The sequence below is a fragment of the Botryllus schlosseri genome, chromosome 9, assembly GCF_051294905.1.
Source record: "Botryllus schlosseri isolate E-star chromosome 9, Bs_hap1, whole genome shotgun sequence".
Classification (NCBI taxonomy): domain Eukaryota; kingdom Metazoa; phylum Chordata; class Ascidiacea; order Stolidobranchia; family Styelidae; genus Botryllus; species Botryllus schlosseri.
Window position 1 is genome coordinate 27635143 of NC_137244.1, and position 20342 is coordinate 27655484.

Here is a 20342-nt window from a genome sequence, read left to right on the forward strand (position 1 = left end):
TATCAATATTTCACTAGTCCATCTTCAAGATTACCGGAACTCGACCTGACCTATCGATCTCGCCTTCCATGACATGCCACCCCTTGTCGCTTGCTTGTCCCTATACTATGCTATTTTCTTTCATTCAGTGTCCATGCCATTCAATGTGCATGCCTCCTCTTTACATCGCCTAGGTCAAGGTGGGTACCTGATTCCATAGACTACTCCAAGTCGCTTCGACACATTTCTATCTTTTCATTGTATCGCATTTTGTGGTGTATTGAACTGATAAAAATTGCTAAAAAACCAACCAACCATTTCAATATATCAATACATATATCAATGATCGGTTAATGCTGCACGCTTCGGTGACCCTCATCAATGTATCCATAGAGACAACGCTAAAAAGATTTAGTTCAGTTTTGGGAGTAGCAAATGTTACTGTAATTTTTTAAAAATGTCGGACGTATCGAGTGTAGCTGATGAAATAGAGAAGGAGGCCGATAGCCAAGAAGCTGAAAATGAAGAAAAACTTCCAGACAACCCGCTTGTTCAAGCGATGATACCGGAAAGTCTGTCTCTGCTCTGCAAAATCGGAAGCGGATTATCCCACGCCTACGTTCGCCTTGATATCCACGATCGCGATATCACAGATATTCAGCTGCTAAAGAATTTCATTCACGTTCGTTACGTTGATATTTCTGGCAACTTTTTGCGTGACATCTCACCACTCAATCACCTGGCAAACATGCTGACTCTGAAGGCCGCTAAAAATAATTTGACCAGCGCTAAGCTCGAACCTTTGCCGTTTCTTCAAATCGCTGATTTTTCAAGCAACAAGATAACTTCAACCGAAGGTAATTATTCAAATTTTACACGATTAAAGTCGGCCTGATCGCCACATATCTTACAATTTATGGTGATTAACCGTAGCTGAATTTTTACCAACCTGTGGTTTGTAATTCTTGAATTCCGTTTGGTAATCTCAGCCTTGAAGGTTGCCACAAGCCTGATAAACCAGCTTAAAGATTTTTAGCTGATAATTGTCATTTTAAACTGAAATTGACCAAAGTTATTGGCATTTCAAATGTAGGCAACCATAATGACCCTCCCCCAACATAATTACACTAATTGTAACTCTGTATCCCTAAGGAGTACGGACCCGAACCCTAAACCCCAACCCTAATGACCCTCACTGCCAACATAATTACCCTAACTGTAACCCTCAACCCTAAGGACCGCCTCCCAGAGTACCGTAAACCCTAACCCTAATGACCCTCACCCAAATCCGCAGGACCCTCACCCCGACCCTAACATTATCGTGACTGACCTTATTTTGCATGCAATCACACCAACCCTGTAGAGTCTATTTGCGGCAATTGCTGAAAACAATAGTGGTTCTGAACCTAAATTAGCTGACTTTTACTCAACTACTCGATTTTCAAAATTTACAACTTGAACTAGAACTAGTACTTCTCACTTTTCAAAACTTGCAACAGGAACTGGAACTGCTCACTTTTGAAAATACACAATTAGAACTAGAACTGACTACCTATATATATAAATGTGCAACTAGCTAGAATAAATTCTGAAGCTGAACATTTTTCAATATGTCTTAATCGGATCGGCTAAATAGTCTCATAGTTTGTGAAAGTCTGTAAATTAGTAATTCAGAACCTGTACCATAAAGGAAAGCGATGATGATCTCCAAGGCGTTATGTTTTTGGTTCTCAACTCAAGACATGTTCACGTTGAATTAAATTGGAAGCATTTGAATAGGGGGGGGGGCAAAGCCGCAGTTAAGGGACAAGTTTTATCGCGATTTAACTCCACCTTACAGTTATGGCTTTGTTTATTTTCCGAATTTCATATTTGAGAATTCTCTAATCAACAGCCATAACCTTCAATGTCATCAAACTATCCGTTGGGATTGCTAACATTCCAATTGCTTTCTTTGATATTTTGTGTTATCACGGTGTCATATCGGTATCATAAAGGGGGCGTGTCTAAAAAAGTTTTAAAACCACTGATAAGAGAATAGCTAACAGTAGTTTTCAATGAGAATGTCCAGTAAATGGTGAGTGGTGACTATATTTTTGATTTAAAAATGATCTACAAATTACTTATTCTACGTTACTTCCAGGAATTGAGCATCCTCTGCTGGAACATCTGAATTTCAACACAAATCAGATATCCGTGGTGTCCGGACTCCATCCCGGAATTCTGACCAACCTTCACACGCTCGAACTTCGAGGCAACAAGCTGGAATCCACGGCCGGGATTTATTTACCCAATCTGAAGAATCTTTATCTGGCGGCGAATATCATCAAAACTATCGAAGGACTGGATCGTTTGGAGAAGCTTACGATGCTGCACCTGCGTGACAACCAAATTTCTACACTTGACGGATTCTCGGAACAGATGAAATCGCTGCAGTACATCAATTTAAGGTGAAAATTTGGTTTGGCTCAAATACTTCTAGTGGATTGTAACATTTGTTATCTACATAAAATTTGGTTCTGCTGTAAGACTTGTACTGAAAGTACTGGATTTTGAAAACGCGAAACTGGAATTAGTACTGCCGTTACTCCCTTTTCTAGGCTAGCAACTAGCACTTCTCACTTTCCAAAACTCGCAACTAGAACAAGAAATTGTCAATTCCTAAATGATCAACTAGATCTAGAACTCAGCGATATCTATAACTCTACCTCTAGTCCGAGAGTGGATTTCTAAATATCCCTGCTCGAACTGCTTACTTTTCAAAATGTGCAACTGGAAATTTAACTACTTACTTTTCAAAACTCGCTGCTAAACTAGAAGTAGTCACTTTTCAAAATGAACGAGTTAAACTATAACTTGAACTACTTGCTTGTCAAATCCGCTACTAGAACTAGAACTAGTGAAAAACCAGAAGTTAGTCGACCGTAAACTAACTAGATCGGGACTTGGGACAAATCTGTTTTGCTACGGTATCATAAACAATTGTGAACAACGAATTTTTCAGAGGAAACAACATCACCTCGTTAAAAGAACTCAAGAAATTGGTCTGCCTCCCACTTTTACGAGGCCTAGTACTGACAGATAATCCATGTCAAGAAGAGGACAGTTATCGGGTCGAAGTGCTCATTCATCTGCGACGTCTCGAAAGGTTGGATAAAGATGAATATTCAGGTAATGAGGTTTTGGGATTGAAACCGATTACTATACTAGCAAATGCACTGGCAACAAAGGCCTTGTACTTTGACGAAGAAAAGAGTTTTGTTCCATGAACTGTATTCATCTACCCTGATTTTAATGACTCAAGTTATGACATGACTCGAGTCAGAACAGTTTGGTGACTCGACTTGACTCTCTCAAGAGTCTTTTTCTTATATATAAAAAATGACTCGACTCGACTTGAATCAAAACTACAAAAGTATGATTGAATTGTGACTCGGAATCTTATGACTTGGTTACAACCCTGGACAAAACACAAATATGCTTGCAAAAGGCACTCCTGTAACATTGTGAATTCTTGAAGTCACATTTCTATCGTTATCTAAAAAGTCATAAACCTCAATTGGTTCAAAAAATATGAAGAAAATGGAAATCGGTGTCAGTTTACTGGTAAATATTTCATTCTTGAACGAAATCTGATATAGTGGTGATATCACAGCAGGATATCTAGAACTAGATATCCCTGTATCACAGAGACAGACAGAAATTCCAGGTAGAAATGTGATATTTTGTAGCTTCGTTTTGGATGTTTCAGTAGTCAAGTCACAAGGTTCCGAGTCACAAGTCAATCTTAATTTTACTATTTTGAATAGAGTCAAGTCGAGTCATTTTCAATTCACCACCGGGTCAGGTCCGAGTCCAAGTCAGCCAATAGAGGTTTGAGTCTGAGTCGTATTCTACTGACTCGAGTCCGAGTCCAAGTCATTGTGTTCACTGCTCAGTTTTCAGTTCAATCCGGTTCAACTCACATTTTTCAACTCTGCTCGAGTGATATAGAATGGCTCGCATTCATAATATCGTAATTTTCCTCAGTTTCAACAGTTTCTGGCCCTATTTCCTAGTATCAGGACCGATAGACGAAATACCAATGACGTGGTGACCTAACTGTTGTTGGAAGTTACAATGAAATGTCTGTCTTGGCCGTTCTAGTCTCGGAGTCATATGACTTGGTTCGAGTCATGCACAATGACTCAATAAGGCCTACAAGTTGAGTCAATAGAAATATTGTTTCGTGTCGAGACATTTTAGGCATTTGAAAAATGACTCGAGTCAAGTCGCGAGTCACCCAAAAATCGCGACTCGAGTCTAGTCATTACCATCCATGCGTTTCAGAACTGAATCTTGAGGTTGAACGTGCACACTGTAGTGTCTAATTGTCAAATAGCCAGAGGTGGTCACTATAACGAGCATCTCTGTGTATAGCCCGCATATGTCAATCCTTGTTGCATTGCAATACAAAAATACCGTTAAGACTTTGTCTTTTCCAGGTGAGGAGCGAACGGACGCAGAAGAAATTTACGAACAGCGACGGCAAGACGAATTGATGAAACAGAATGGAGGAGGAGAGGAAGGAGACGAGTTCCTTGAAGATTAATATTTCTTTCTTTATATTTTTATATATAAATGCGTACAACTTCGAGTTGCTCTTTACTTGGCGCTGTTATGAGCATAGCGAGAATGAACAGTGATCAGTAGTGTTGAGAACAGTGTGAAGCCAATAACTGCAATGACTGAAATGGCGTTTGAGCCTATGCCACTATGCGTTGGTTCATGAGTTTGGCATTTGATCATTTGCGTTTCACAAATTTGATGTTTAGAAACTAGCTGCCTTATCACACTTTTTGAATGATTATAAACGAACAATAGAGAGAGAGAGATATGATATTCTTTCTCGCCTGCACCATCGAGATGCTTTGGCGACGGAGTTGCGATACGGCCCCATGAGGTCATCTAGTCTGCGCCCCCGTTTTTTTTCTCCTCCATGCTATCCGTGATTGCTGAGCGCCTAGCAGGAGAGCTGCGGATACCATTTTTCGAGTCTCTGGTATGACCCGGCCGGGAATCGAACCCACGACCTACCGCTCGAGAAGCCGGACGCATAACCATTACACTATCTCGAACCATCGCACTATCCCGCTATCGTTCCTTGTGACCAAAATACAGTGTCATCAGAATCAGTTTATTAACAATTCTCTCAGATCAGAATACCACAAGATTGCGATGCAATGAAAAGTTAGGAAGATGTCGCAGTAGTCTTTGAAATCAGACCCTCACCTGGGCCCAGATGTAAAGAAGAGGTTGTACAATAAACGAAAAGTAATAGAAGATAACATAAAAAGGACAAAAGATGTATATGAGGTGGCATGCGTCGGAAGGCGAGGTCGATATATCAGATCGTGGTCCGGTAATCTCGAGCGCAGACCAGAAATGGATAAGGACTCGATTCATCGCCAACGCGTACTTACCTAACTGAATTGATTGGTAACGACGGTATATACAGCTCAGTGGCAAGGACGATATATTTTATACCCGGAGGGGATTATCGATGATAATCGTTATTCCAGATTTCACGGTTGACTAATTTCACTTCGGTATATCGATCGGTAGCGTAGTCTGCTTTTGAGTTTTAGCAGATATATAGAATTTATGAAGTGCCTTTCCTACTAAATTGCTGATTATCGCCACACTCAAGTACATTGCAAAAGTTCGAGTTCACTGTGAGTATTGTTCGTATGTGGTATATCGAGTTTGAACAAACCGTTAAGCAGCTTTGTATTTGGCGACCCTGTACTCATCTCATACACTTCCAACTTCGGTAGAGGCTTTGCCGTCCTGCGATTTGATTTACCGTGTTAGGCTACGCTACGGTCGAACATGCCTGTCCTCAATGGTTTCTATGTATTCGTATCTTCGTACCTGATGTCTGTTTTCGTTATGATTTCCTAGATTGTAAAGGAAACAGACGTGTACCCTGTTTGGAATCGGTGTCCTGTGCTCAGTCTGCTCACAACACACTATATTTTATTTTTGAATTATTTTTTATTAAATTACTTTGACTTGGAAAATCATCGCTGCTCACCTGATATATCAGGCAAAAAGGCCAGCGATTCCAATCAGGACGTGTACTAGGTACCAATCTACTGTTGTGTGTTGTGTTGTCTGACTGGCTCTAGCTTTTGTTCTAAAGTTGCGGATTTTGAAAAGTCAGTAGTTCTAGTTTTAGTTGTGGCAATTAAATAACTCCAGTTGCAGAACAACTAGAAAGCACATGTCGTCGTTTGTCGTGAATCGAGATGCCAGTGTTCTGTTGTGTGACGTTTGTTTGATGTTTATAAAGTTTGTACGTGCTCATGGGAAACATTTATTGGTGACATGGGGGAACACTGGCTTGTCATGATCGTAAAACAAAGAAGCGTCACCGTTCCCGATTGATGCATGGCTCCGACTCATCACTAGACTACTAACAGTGGATAAGTAGATTTCTTTTCCTTCAGCTTTTGGATCTGTGTTCCAGTGTCTTAGCAACAATCAAAATTTTTTGCTCCGCAAACTCACAACAAGACAAAGTGGACACTCAAGCCACTGCGGTCACTGGACCATCTCGCAACGAGGGGAGGAAAAGCCCACAGTATCAGACTGCAGCAAAGTCCAGGTGATTGTATTTTATTTATGGATTTTAGCATCGGATGCAATTTTTTTTGTTAAGGTTATGGCAGAGTCGTATCAATCATATTTTCATAGTTTTGACTTGAATCAAGTCGAGTCATTTTCAATTCTCCACCGAGTCAAGTTGCAAAGTCTAATCCGAGTCGTAGTGTTAAGACGCGAGTCTGAGTCCAAGTCATTATGTTCGATGTTCAGTTTCGAGTTCAAGTCAGGTTCAAACCACCGTTTTACAACTACTTGAATGATATAAAATGCCTCACATTCATTTAACATTTTCTGACCCCATTTTACAGATACCAGCACTGAACTACTGATCTAGACGAAATACCAATAATGTGGTAATTTACTATTCTTCGAAGTAACAACCAAATGCCTTTCTTTGCCGTCCGAGTCCAGAGTTGTATGACTTGGTCTAGTCATGCGCAATGATTCGAGTACAAGTCGAGTCAATACACAAATTGACTCAAGTCGAGTCAACCACTTGAGAAAATAGCGCAAGTCGGCAAAATCTACTTGAAGTAGAAGTACTCTGTTGCTAACCACCTCTGGTGGTTATACAACTTGCCAATATCATGTTACAGATTCTGTGGATCTGGATATTTAGTCATTTTTTTTTATCAAACTTTTGCAGCCCGGTTTCGGGTCAATCTCACAGTCAGCGGCAAGCATGGGTCCCTTCGATTCGTCTCCAACGAGATACGGCTTCTAGTCTGGACCGAAACGAACTCATCTTTCGAACCGTCAGGAGGTTGGTGGATTTTCATGGTTCGGTGGGGGAAAGACTTATACAACTACCGTAATTTTCCATGTATAATCCGCAAAATTTTCACGATTTTTGGCCTGAAATCGGGGGGTGCGTATTATACATGGGAACAACACGCTTGAAAACAATCTCCCTCGATAAAAAACTTGAAATCACACCTTTCTTCATGTTTGTTTCCAATCGCGCATCACTTTCAGCCATCGTGCCCAGTAATTCGTATTATCAGTGTAACGCGCTACCAATTAGCAAAAAGCGTGTTGCCAATTAACGAGAGTCGTCTGCACAGCACGCAATCTCCTGCTGAGTTGATTTGCCGTTTGCACGCGAGCGAAATTAGGTCACTCATTGATTGCTGAACGCGCGTGCGGCAATCCTCGCCAACTCATCGACAGGCCATGTGCGCAACATATAATCGCTTGCGTAATCAGTCGCACCTCCAACAGGCGTGTTGTGCACAACATAACCGTTGGCCCGAGCAATCGCATCTGACCTCGTGCGCAAGATGTCGCGTCGCCGGCCTCGCAGGCTTTGAATGCTATCTACTATCGTATAGAGGCAATACCGTTACTTGTATCATGATTAGCAATCGCATCTGTATTCTGTAATAGGCCTCGTGCGCAAGACGTTCGTGCCGCTGGCCCCTACTATCGCGTCGCCGGCTTCACAGGCTTTGGCTGCTCTCTACTATCGTTCAGAGACAATGTCGTTAATTGCACAATGATTAGTGATGGTTATGTCATGATTGTTCAACAGTGACATCGCAAAACAGAACGCCAACCGTGTGCTACAACACAGCTATTCATGTACTGCGAATGCAGGGTGCGTACTATAAATGGGTACAGGCTTTTTCCCAGAATTTGCATGCCATTTTAAAGGTGCGTATTATACATGGGGGCGTACTATACTTGGAAAATTACGGTATATAATTCTAGTTGTCAAATTAGACTAATTAGAGTGAAATGGCGGTAATCTAATTACAATCTGAGTTATGAAATGTTTTCATGTTCTCATCTAATTCCAGGTTTTCCTGAAAATGCCAAGCTCAGAGCACGTACTTTTCCCATTGTCGTGCTTGTGACAATCAACTATGATTTGATAAGAAGTGAACGTGATATTTGTAGTAGACCTGCCAGGATTTCTTTTGAATTAGGAATTTTTACAATTCCCAACTTTTTGTGAATTCAGTCAATCTAATTCTAAATTAATTTTGAAAAGCTGAAAATATTCTAGTTGGCGCACTCTGGTTCAGTGTTAAAATGGAATTGATAGCGTGGAACAAAAATAACCTGACTGTTGTAGTGATATCTATTCGGCTTAGGCTCACGATCACAAGGTTTAATGTCTTTTTTAGCGATAATCGACTAATGCAGTGGGTCCCAACCTTTTTGTGTTCATTCCCCACTTCAGATTTATTCCGATTCCGAGCCTTCATTCCCCACTAGGACAGTGACAGCACTTTGTCAGCCCCGCCAAAAAACGTTGGTCTTGGTCCCCCAGAACCCCCACAGCCCCGCTGAGCCTGTACGCTTTTTCCCTTCACCTTATCAGCTACATTGGGTCTATTGTTCAGTCCGTCGCCTTTTTTCGACTAAACGCGAGAAGCGCGAAAAATTTATATAATTCGTGTTTGAATCGGTCAATATGATCGGGAATTGCATATATTTTGCTATCAATTTTTTATGCCCTCTCTGCTTGTGTAATCAGATTTACTGGCAGAGGTGTGTTGGAAAAGGTAGGACCCCTAAATAAGAATTGAACATCTTCGGGCGGACCCGTTGGTATATTGACTTCGTTACATTATGCTATTTCGTGACCTATCTGATATGTCAAAAAGACAAGGAAATCGCCAAAACTAAAAGGCAAACACGATTTCAAATTGGTATTGCTTTGCTGGCAAATAATTTTTCCCTGCGGGATGGCATTTGTCCTGTGGGGTTCAGATCGCCAGAACAGGAACATTCGGCGCCAGCCATTTAGCCAATTGAACATATATGTAGGGTATATTCATCAAAGTTTTGGGTCACCACAAGGGTATTCCTTCTCGGCCAAGGTCTTCTCCCTGCTGATCGTTCTGGCACACTTCTCGGAGTTGCATGTTACATGGCCTATAACTTCATATGCCTTGGTGCGTGGTGGCGCAGTAATGGCCGACGCCGAAGTCTCCATTTCTATAATTTCTACGTATTTTCGTGGGAGAAGGGTACCCAATAATCTGATTTTCGGCAATATTAAATCGCGGGGGGGGGGGGGGGTTGCGGCAGTCCTGTTCCCCGCTAGCACTTTGTCATCACAAAGCAGCTATTTGCTGGATTGACTACACAAGACACACCAATACGCAAGACGATCGCCTATAACTGCATTATAAAACGTATTGTGAACCGATACCAGTAACGCTCAAAATTTTGCCGAAGCGCTATCTCACGTCAAACTAGTCGTGATGAATGCGTTTGTGACGCCATTATTGGCCATCCCGAGTTAAAAATGAGGTTTTGGGAACAACACGCAATATAATATTCGATACATATATTCCAGAGCAGCTAACTGGCAACGGTAATTGCGCATGTGTCTCCGTGAATATGCAGACTGTGCTCTATATAATTTTGAACAAATGCGTCTATTCCCCATCAGAAACCATTGAATTTCCCACCAGTAAGGAATTCCCCACCGTTTGGGAACCATTGGACTAATGTAAAGCAATCTTACTCATTATTTTCAGCATTCTCAACAAATTAACTCCTGAGAATTTTTCGAAACTCAGCGTCAGTCTGCTGAACGTCGGGATTTCCTCAAAAGTAATTCTGAAGGGAATCGTGATTCTGGTGAGCGTGGATGCCTGTTGATCGCTGGCCCGCGTGGATTATCCGAGATTACTTTTGCAGATCTTTGATAAATCAATTGACGAACCTCGCTACAGCACTATCTATGCAAACCTTTGCTACCTTCTGTACCATGAGGCTCCCAACTTTGACCCGCCGCCAAGTCAGCCTTTGAACGGTTCTGTGGTTAGACCAAATGTGAGTGCTATTTCCTAATATGGAAAGATATTTTCATTGAATAATATATTAGTATCGAAATGAACCCGAATATTTTCAACTGATACTCGTTAGGGTAATCGTCAGCAACTTGTCAACAACAAATTGGATATCAGTAATCAGGCATGCAATATATAGCGTATACATACAATATTCTTTCAAATTGTCTGCTAGTTGCTGACTATCACTTCGGACAAGTGTCAGCCAAAAATATTCTGGTTCATTTCAATATCGATATGTTATTCAATTGTGTATTGAAGTATTGTACCTCCAAGAGTCTCTATAAGGAGATGTGTTTTTAATGTGCTTGTTGGTTGTCAGACATTTCGGCGCCTGCTCATCGCAAAATTGCAAGATGAATTCGAGAACCGCAACAGAAAACTGGAAGCTTTTGACTCGAAAGTCGGTCCTTTGGATTCGCTGGAGGAGGAACAGCGGCTGCTGTCCAAACGACACATGCTCGGCAATATCAAGTTCATCGGTGCGTTTACCAGTTTGGTCAAGCTACATGGTTTTCAAGACTTCGCAACTAGAACGGCTTACTTCAAATTTTTGACTAGAACCACTCGTTCCTCAACACTCGAAACCAGAACCACTCACTTTTCAAAATCAGCAACTGGAACTAGAACTGACTAAGCTGGTAGTTTGTAAAGCCTATTGATCGCTCAATTCCATATCAGGAGAATTGTACCGACTCGGAGTGCTTCATGAGAGCATCGTGCACAAATGCATCAAGCAGCTTATTAGTAAGAAAAAGAAAGGGACGGTGCTGGACCTCGCCGAAGACCTCGAATGTCTCTCGCAAATCATGACCACATGTGGCAAGCGGCTCGACCATCCCAAAGCAAAGGTATGGCTATGCGTCAGTGGTGCCCGTGTCGGTTCACCAACCACATTTCACATTTGTTCTTCATTGAAAAATCTAATTATTCCAGTAATCTATTCAAATTGAAATAAGCCTGAATATTTAACATTGCACATCAACAACCGCAACCTTATCAATGATGTACGATAAGGCTGTTCAAAAAAAACTTCTTCGTCAGATTTCACTGGCTATGTGATGACATTGCTAGGTTGGTGAAACCAACGCTGCACACCAACTTTGTCTCAATTCCAACCAGTAGAAGCGATTTTCTTGCAGCAGAAAGTTGTGAATTTATCATTAAAAAATCAAAAGGTGTCAGGTGCCGGCTGAAAATAGGAGGGTTTATTTCAATATCAATGTATTATTCAATCGAGTATTGAAGTTCTGTACCTTCGACAGTCGTGATATGTAAGAGGTTGATCTTTTTTTTCATTCATTGAAGGTGTTCAAGACCTGGTTTTAAATTGGTCTGGGAATTTAGAACACGTTCTGACGAGATATAGAGTTGATGGTCTACTTTTGTGTTTCATTGCGTCACAATGCTGCAATTTTTGCAGAAAACTGTTTACGCCCCGTAATAGGTCTTGAAAATTTGATGAAATTCGACACTACGCTTTAACGTCATAGACGCATAACAGGTAGCGAGTTCTTGATCAAAATACTCTTCTTGGCTTCGAGTTGCATACATTTGTCCTAATTGCATTCTGGGTATCTTTTGATTTTTGAGAGTTCCCGGACTAAGCAGGATTTGTTTTTACATTGCGTAACCGACATCTTTGTCCAGTCTCTGATCGACCAATACTTCCGGAGAATGGAAATTCTGGGAAAGAAACATCTCGACCTCCCTTCCAGAATACGCTTCATGCTGCAAGATGTCGCGGAGCTGCGGAACAACAGCGTGAGTCAACCGTTTGCTTGCGACCATTTCGCACTATCGCCTTATCTGTCTGCCGTTGGCAAAGGTTTAACGGGTAATTGTGTTTGTGAGTGAAATGATCAGGACTGCAGATTTTCAGATGTCATTCATCTTTTTATTTACGTGCCTTGCATTCAAATTTTACGAAAATACAGCAACCTAGCATGCGCCAGCTGAAAGAGTTATTTGGCTATTAAAATAATTGGTGATAACATAGTTGGTCAGAGTTTGAAAACGAGATCATTTTCAGCTGTTCCAAATTAGATGAGAATGAGAACGATAGCTAGAGAGTCTTTTTCAAATTGGAATTAGAATGACTGAATTCGTAAAAACCGAATTAGAAAAAAACACAACAGAAGTTTACCACATAATAAATCAGAGTAGCGTTTCCTAACCGCGAGAATCACAAAATTTGTGTACAGGAAAATTGGCCCGTTTCTCACTATACAGTTCTCTCATAGCGTTTTGGGGATAAATGAAGATTGAATGTGATTACTGACATTTTGCATTAATCAGTGTAGTGGGACAAGAATTAGTCTGCTTCGTCCAAAAATTTTTGGAATGTTTTTCTATTTAACTGTATATTGTAATATAACCTCTCTTTCAGTGGTTGCCACGTAAGCTGCAGCGCGACAACGGCCCCCGCACTTTGAGCCAAATTCGGCAGGAAGTGGAGGAAATGTATCCCAAGCACTTTGGGTCTTCTGACGAGGCGGGAATGGCTTTTGGTCGCAATTTTGTCACAGAACAGGAATCCGAACTCAAAACGTACCGGCCCACAGTCTCTCAAAGTGAGTGGTTGAAATCGGACTAGTATACCATTCTAGTTAGATGACGGTCAACTGTTGTTTTTCTCAGTAGTTCTAGCCGTGGATTTTTAAAACTTTTCAAATTTGAGCAGTTCTAGTTCAGATTTTTAAAAAGCGGGTAGTTGTTGTTCCGGTTGTGGATTTGGAACACGGAGTGATTGTAATTGTAGTTGCGGGTTTTGAAAATGGAGTGGTTTTGTTGAAAGTTGAAAGTGAGTAGTTCCAGTTCTAGTTGTGGGTTTTGAAAACGGAGTATCCTGCAAGTCTGCAAGTTTCACAATTGAGTGGTTTTAGTTCCGTCTGTACAATTGAATTTTTTGAAATCCATTTTTCAGGACCGACCGTTCCGCCTCCCGAACTCTCTGTCAACTCGAAACATTTTGACTTTTTCGACACGGTTCGGCCAGTCGCAGAACCACAATCTAGCCAACGAAATCATCATTACGTAGAGAAATGCGCAAGGCCGAGAGAATCGGGGTACGGCCTAAATTAGATTTTAAAGTACGAATTCGATCGCATCCATATCGAAGTTCAGACGTCGCATGAAAACGAAAACTGATGATCCATTGTTCAAATTGGAATGTCTCTCTCGGAATATTTCGCTCATGTTACAACTAAAGTCATCAATTGGTGTGATTTTCAGGCCAAAACCAGATTCAGCGACGACTTGGAAACGTGCCAGTCACACTCCGACTATTCATCAAACCAACGTCGACGCGATCGCGGTTCCGTTTGCGATTGACAAACCGGTGAGTCGCAGCTGACCAATTTTAGATGTCTTTTCAGACTAATTAGAGAGAAATACCCATAAGTTGATTTGTCAAATTTTCTATGCTCTGATATTAATTCTAATCTAATTTCGTGAAAATGCTACAGGAAACCTGTCTTGTACGAAATATGTCAAGCTTGTACAGACATTTGTCATTTTTCTGCTTACGAGAATAACTTGATTTTTATTCCATTTCAATCTCATTCGTAATTGAATTCAGTGGCCAAGATTATGCGAATTCACTAATCTAACTTTACATCATTGTTATACCATTAAAGTTTGAAAAAATGTGCAGCCATAATTGTAATCTTATTTGAAAAAACCTGTAGCTATCATTCTAATTGTAATCTTATTTGGCAAAGCTGAAATTGTCCAACCAGCGGTGAACGGCTGAGTTTCAACGCGAATGTCGTGTGGTCAACAGGTTTCTCTCGGTAAAAAGCCTCTGGTCAACGGTCAGTCGAGCGGAAAGAAATCGCCTTTGAACAAATGTCAGGTGGAAAAGATTGCCGAAAATATGATTCTTGATTTTCTCTCCGGAAGACGCTCTACGAACGAAACGGGAAAGTTCGTTGCGGGCCTGAGATTGCCGAGAAAGTAAGAAATCTCATCTGTAGCAATTACTTATTTCAAATTCAAAATCATTTCATTTATTGATTTGTTTACATTATTTAAAATGGTTGTTTATAAATTTCGCTCAGGCATTCGTGACGTGATCATCGTATTTTGTGCAGTTGCTCGGCATTTGAGCATGAGACTTTATAAGCCCAAAACGAATCCTAACCCTAAGTTAAGACTTGTATGTATTCTACAAAATTAACCCTATATATATTCTAACCATGACATTTACCTCGGGCGATATGTATCCTAACCCCGGTATTGACCCCTTTACTACGTCTTGTGCATCAGATCAGCACAAACTCTGCTCTCTCATTCGCTGCTGCTGGCGACTAGAAAATCGGACGACGAAATTCTACGGCTTATGTCTCTTTTCCTACATTTGGTCGACGCAAAATCATTTCAAAAGGAATTCTTCGCAGAGGTAATCACCTTCCGTCTGACTTGTCAAACTAGATGATTCCAGTTGTGTAGTTAGAGCGAGATGTCGGTCATCTAATACTAATTCAATGTTTGCATCTGCTCATTTTAATTCTAATCTAAATTCTGGTTTTCCTGAAAATTCCACTGGATAACTGTATCGTGCAAAACGAGCAAGCTTTGTGTACTGATAGTTGCTATCCACGTGCTTAAGAGAATCAACTCGATGTGGCGTGAATTGAACTCGATTTCTGTTTTGTTTCTTTCTAATTCTGAGTTTTTGCGAATTCATTAACAGTAATTTTAATCGAATTCGGAAAAAAAAGCTACAGCTATGATTCTAACTCTGATGTAAATTGGAAATTCTGAAAATATTCTAGTTGTACAACTCAAATTTTCATTTCCAGGCACTCGCTTCCATGATTGCAAGCCTGGAGCAGAGTCAATCTGGAATATCCAACATTGCAGCCCTCGTTGCTCATATGGCTGCGGAGCGTCTTGTCACGTTAAAAGATATCGCGGATTTACTACTCAACGGAGTTGCTTTCCCGCTCTTTCTCCTTGTTGTCAGGAGGATTACAAAGAGGATTGGGCAAGAGGCGTTCGTGAGGATGTTCAAAGATAACGACATTGACATGAAGACAATGTTTCCAGGTATATAACTAGGGTTGGGCACTATGATTCCAGTGCTGCAATCTGAATCGAGTTTTATTCTACTGTTTCCACTCCAGTAGTGAGAAGGTAAAGTATCAGCAAAAAATACTGAAATTGCACGCTTTACCACTTTAAGCCTTCATTTATCAACAAAAGTTAAAGTTACGATACTGTTTTTCATTGTGTGGAAGCCTTGAGCAGCACGCAAAATACGTAGTACAAGCTCTGCACGTTTCTGGAAATTAGAGGTCGACCGATATTGATTTTTACAGGCCGATACCGATATATCGGCTCACTCACAAGGCCGATACCGATATCATAGGCCGATATTAATATGGAAGGAGATAAGAGCAATTTCAGCAAAAATATTATATACTAGTCAAGATGGCACTTGTACATGCCACAGAAAGCTGAACAACAAACGAGAAAACTGAAATTGAAAAGAATTATTGCTTAATTGTGCGCATTCGATGAAATTTGGGATAACCCGAAAAGCAAAATATGATACAGAATTGCAGATCAGTCCAGAAAAGGTAGATCGTAAAGCAGGAAGCATATAGTTTCTCTGCATGCTCACCCAGCTGAACTCGTTCTGCAACGGTAAATCTGTCATATATCGCCCTTTGCGTCGTCGATTTCTTGAGATGGAGAACACGGAGCGTTGAATTTCCGAAATTTTTGATTTTTTTTTAAATATAAAGTATCAGCCGCGATATCGGCCTTCATAGGCCGATATCGATAATCGGGAAAGCTCTAAATATCGGCCTCGATAATCGGTCGACCTCTACTGGAAATCAGGATTGTAATGACTTGAGTCACGGTTTTTTGATGACTTGACTTGACTCGACCCTCCACTGACAGACTTTGACTCGGTGGTGAATTGAAAACGACTCGACTTGAGCCGAGTGAAAATGATAAAAGTGAGATGAACTTGTGACCCGGTACCTTGTGTCTTGGTTACAACCTTGCGAGAAATGACACATTTGTGAAGTTATGATCACAGTATTGTCAAGTAATGCAATGAAATAGGCATGGTCAAAAAAATACCGAATTTTCTTCATGAGTCTAGGACGGGCATGACATCCTTTGTGGTCGCATAAAAGGTACATACTTGAACTTTCCGCGTCATCGATCCTGTTTTGACTTCTAATGAGGGCCATTCGACTCAACCCGAAGCCTTATGATCGATTCTGAATCAAACCACTCAGTTACTCGCCCACCCGTAAACCTTGCTAACGTCAAAAATTATTTCCTGTTCACCTTCGTTCTAGAATCCGATCGAGACAAGATGTCCGTTTTGCGTGCTCTGCAGAAGCACGAGCTTCTCTTTATCTTCCCGTTGGCCGAGATTGAAATCGGGCTGAGCAATCAGATCAGCGATAACCCGCAGCCGGCCTCTGTCTATAAATGGATCAGAGAGAACGTGAGCTCCGATCTGCATTCCGATCCGGGATTTATCCGCGTGCTCGTTACTTGGTGAGTGTTTGATTCTTGTTCTTGGCTCATCTCAATGTTCTGGTGCGGTAGGCTCAAAAACGGCGAGCAACCGATGTGTCACAGGTGAATATTGAGTCATAACGCCGTGATGGTACTAGCGCAGAAATCGAAACCGCTCATTTTTGATATTAGAAGATAATCTTAGTTGTCTAATTTAAAGGAAAGCCAACAGCCTAATTCTAATCTAATTTCTGGTTTTCTTGACAATGCTGCAGGAGAATTGTATCGTGCGAAATGAGCCAAGTTAGACGTACAGACATTTTCCATTTTCATGCTCTTAAGAATGAAATCTGATTCGATATAGACTCGGCTTCATTCCATGTCCAAGTTTTTATGGATTTAATAGTTCAAATTCTGATCTAATTTGGATCGATTATCGGACTTCAAGTCGAATCAAGTATTTCAATTCTTGCGTCATAAGAGCAGAGGTGGTCAGTAACGGAGTACTTCTACTTTTTGAAGTACTTGAAGTAGATTTTGCCTACTCACACTATTTTTTGAGTAGTTATGATTTTAGACGACTTCTACTTCTACTCGACAGTTTTCAGTTTTGTAGGCAAAAATAAGCGTAGAATACCTACTTACTTACTTCCGAACCACCACCCCTACTTTTACTCGAGTAGAAATTCAGGCGTTACTTCTACTTCTACCTGAGTAACGACGGTGACTACTTTGACCACCTCTGCATAAGAGTAGGGATGATGTGTCGAGTTCGAATGTATACCTATATTGATAATAATAGGTTGGAATTCTCAGTAAGCAAAATACTTTCAGCTGCCTGGATCACATCTTTGAGAAAAGCCGTTCCCACGCGGACGACACAAAGGAAATAAAGGAGAAGGAGCGTCGGCTCTTGGCTGAAATAGAGCCGCTCCTGAGAAAATTTTTGGGCGAAAGCCGCAAGCTGCAGCTCCACGCGCTCTACGCAACGCAAGTGTTTTGTTACGGCAAAGGCTTCCCGAAAGGTTTGTGACAATGCTGTTAACCTCTAAAGCAGACTTGGACAAAGTGATCATTCTACTTGTCTTATAATGTTCGTTATAGAGTCAAATGGCGGTAATCTACTTATGATTTGATTTGTGACATGTTTGTATGTTCTCATTTTAACTCTAATCTCATTTCCGGATTTCCTGAAAATGCTATATGAGAACCGTATCGTGCGAAACAAGTCAAGCTTGCTGTACAGACAATTTCCAATCTCGTGCTTTTGAGAATAAAATCTGCTTTGATATGAAATGAACTCGGTTTTTGTTATATTTCTTACTAATTCAGAATTCAATCTCAAACTTTTTAGGAATTCAGTAACTATGATTCTAATATGATTGAAAACAAACTAGCTACCGGTATTCTAATTGTAGTGTTATCTGTAAAATGTTTGTAGCTAATAGGCTACTTTAATTCTAATTTTATTTGTAAAAAAACTGTAGCTATCATTGTAATTGTAGGGTGGAGCCCAATTCTCCTCAACTAAGTAATGCTCAAATGCGTATCTCCACTCAACTAAGTATCGATCGATACTCAGCATTGCGTGCGCGCCAATTCTAGCTGCTCAGTTAAGTATCGATTTCCAGACGGCATTTCCCGAAAGTGCGTTGCCAGATATTTTTATCCTTGACCCAGACACGCGTGGAGGACGATCTTGTCATGACAACCGAGACGCTTTCCTCGTTATTTCGTCACAAAACGTGCTACGTAGACGTCAATCTCATCCAGACCCTTTCAAGATGGCCCAATAGAAATAATATCATAGTCTTTCCAAAGGCTATGATAATACTAATCCTTGAAGATACCCAGAACATTCCTTTGCCCCACAGAAGTATATTTGCAAGATTCTACAAACCCATTTCGAAATTTATAAAGAAATTTCACAGCATGCGACAACGTAAGTGTAGGCCTCAAAGAACAACGGAATGCATCGATATCGTGTAAATAAATTGAAAGTGGACATTTCTTCTGGGTTTCTTTCCAATTGAAGCTCCTCTATGCACGATTCACTTAGCTCCTCTATGATTAAACTTTGCCACATCCACCCTATATTTTCTCCCTGATATATTCATCATTTCTCGTTTCTAGAAGCTTTATTGCTGGCTGCTCTGTTGGCGAGAGTCTCTTCTGAATATTGGGAGGCCTGAAGGTATAGTGACCCCATCCCAACAATGATATCACCAAGAACTCTATCAGTTCAGGTTCAAAATGCTGCATCTTTTTAATTGTGAGAGGAGCATTCGTAAAGTACCGGCAGCGTGAAATTCAATAGCTAGCGGCGGCACAAAACTCATCGGAACTTGACGCTAGCACATTTGAGAGAATAGAAGTTACCATTCCGGTATACCGAGATGCCGTACCACAATAAGTCGAAAGGGTACAGAAGAGAATTACAAATACAATTGTAAACACAAAATCCACCCAAGTGCCACTGATTTCATTTGCTCAGCAGAAACTCGCATCATGAAATAGCGGCGATTTACCTATACGACAATACCGGCACTCTGGTATTTTGCCGGTGTTGCTTGCAGTTGGCTGCTGCCTTGTGAAAATTGACACTCAAGTCTGGTGACGTGCTGACTTAGATTTGAGTGCCGATTCGAACGCATTTGAGTGTGAGTATACTTTTTGACGCGAGTCGAGTAACGAAATCGTTGCCGAGTAGAGAATCGCTACTCAGCAGAGAAATTGGGCTCCACCCGTAGTGTAATTTGTAAAAGAAACTGTACGTATAATTCTAATGCTAATCTAATTTGTCAAAAAAACTGGATATCATTCTAATTCTAATCTGATTTGGAAAAAATGAAAGGATGAGCATTTATCTCTCAGGTTTGCTTCTCCGTCTGTTCAACGGTCTTTACGAGGACGACGTGATCGACGTCGACACGTTCTTCGTATGGAAGGAAGACGTCGACGGCTCTTACGAAGGAAAGGGAAAAGCCCTTTTCGAGGTCAACGCCTGGTTGCGGTGGCTGCACGAAGCGGAGTCGGAAGAGGATGATTGAGATTTGTTGGCGGGTCATGAAATTTTATTTGGACTTGTTGAATGTGTATTGTTCTGTCGCAATCATGTGTGTCTCTCTCTAAATATATGTATTGATGTTGTTGAACGGACAACCTTGTCTCTCTGCTTCGCATTTTTTTTAGTGCGGAAGGTGGAACCCTACATTTTGAGAGCTTAGTAATTTAATTTCTGGTTTCCTGATAATGTTACAGAACTATATAGTGCGAAAGGATGGTGCTTATGAGAGGAGAATCAACTCGCTTGATTTTTGTTGTGTTTCTTTCTAAATCGGAACTGGCTTCCGTGGAGTTTTAATCGCGAATATGGTAAACGATCACTAATAAAAGTTTTCACTTCCAACCTTTGAG

At 40.9% G+C, this 20342-nt stretch overlaps 2 protein-coding genes across 3 annotated transcripts; both read left to right on the forward strand.

The window, feature by feature from the left end:
* Window positions 1-368: 368 nt before the first annotated feature.
* On the forward strand, window positions 369-4615 carry LOC145445913 (leucine-rich repeat-containing protein 23-like). Its single transcript, XM_080324073.1, has 4 exons — window positions 369-836; window positions 2123-2429; window positions 2984-3150; window positions 4464-4615. Exons 1-4 carry the CDS (start codon window positions 437-439, stop codon window positions 4568-4570), a joined length of 981 nt encoding a protein of 326 aa, XP_080180199.1. The 5' UTR covers window positions 369-436; the 3' UTR covers window positions 4571-4615.
* A 927-nt stretch (window positions 4616-5542) lies between these two features.
* LOC145445905 (eukaryotic translation initiation factor 4 gamma 2-like) lies at window positions 5543-20087 on the forward strand. 2 transcript variants are annotated; one of them, XM_080324064.1, is made up of 17 exons: window positions 5543-5693; window positions 6471-6628; window positions 7274-7390; window positions 10122-10224; window positions 10285-10419; window positions 10759-10918; window positions 11118-11287; window positions 12087-12200; window positions 12826-13009; window positions 13363-13504; window positions 13671-13776; window positions 14221-14393; window positions 14706-14838; window positions 15242-15488; window positions 16760-16964; window positions 17760-17950; window positions 19800-20087. In XM_080324064.1, exons 6-17 carry the CDS (start codon window positions 10894-10896, stop codon window positions 19973-19975), a joined length of 1866 nt encoding a protein of 621 aa, XP_080180190.1. In that variant the 5' UTR covers window positions 5543-5693; window positions 6471-6628; window positions 7274-7390; window positions 10122-10224; window positions 10285-10419; window positions 10759-10893; the 3' UTR covers window positions 19976-20087. The 2 variants fall into 2 exon arrangements, with proteins under 2 accessions (XP_080180190.1, XP_080180191.1); XM_080324065.1 differs by having other exon boundaries at window positions 5551-5693; window positions 6491-6628.
* Window positions 20088-20342: the final 255 nt, after the last annotated feature.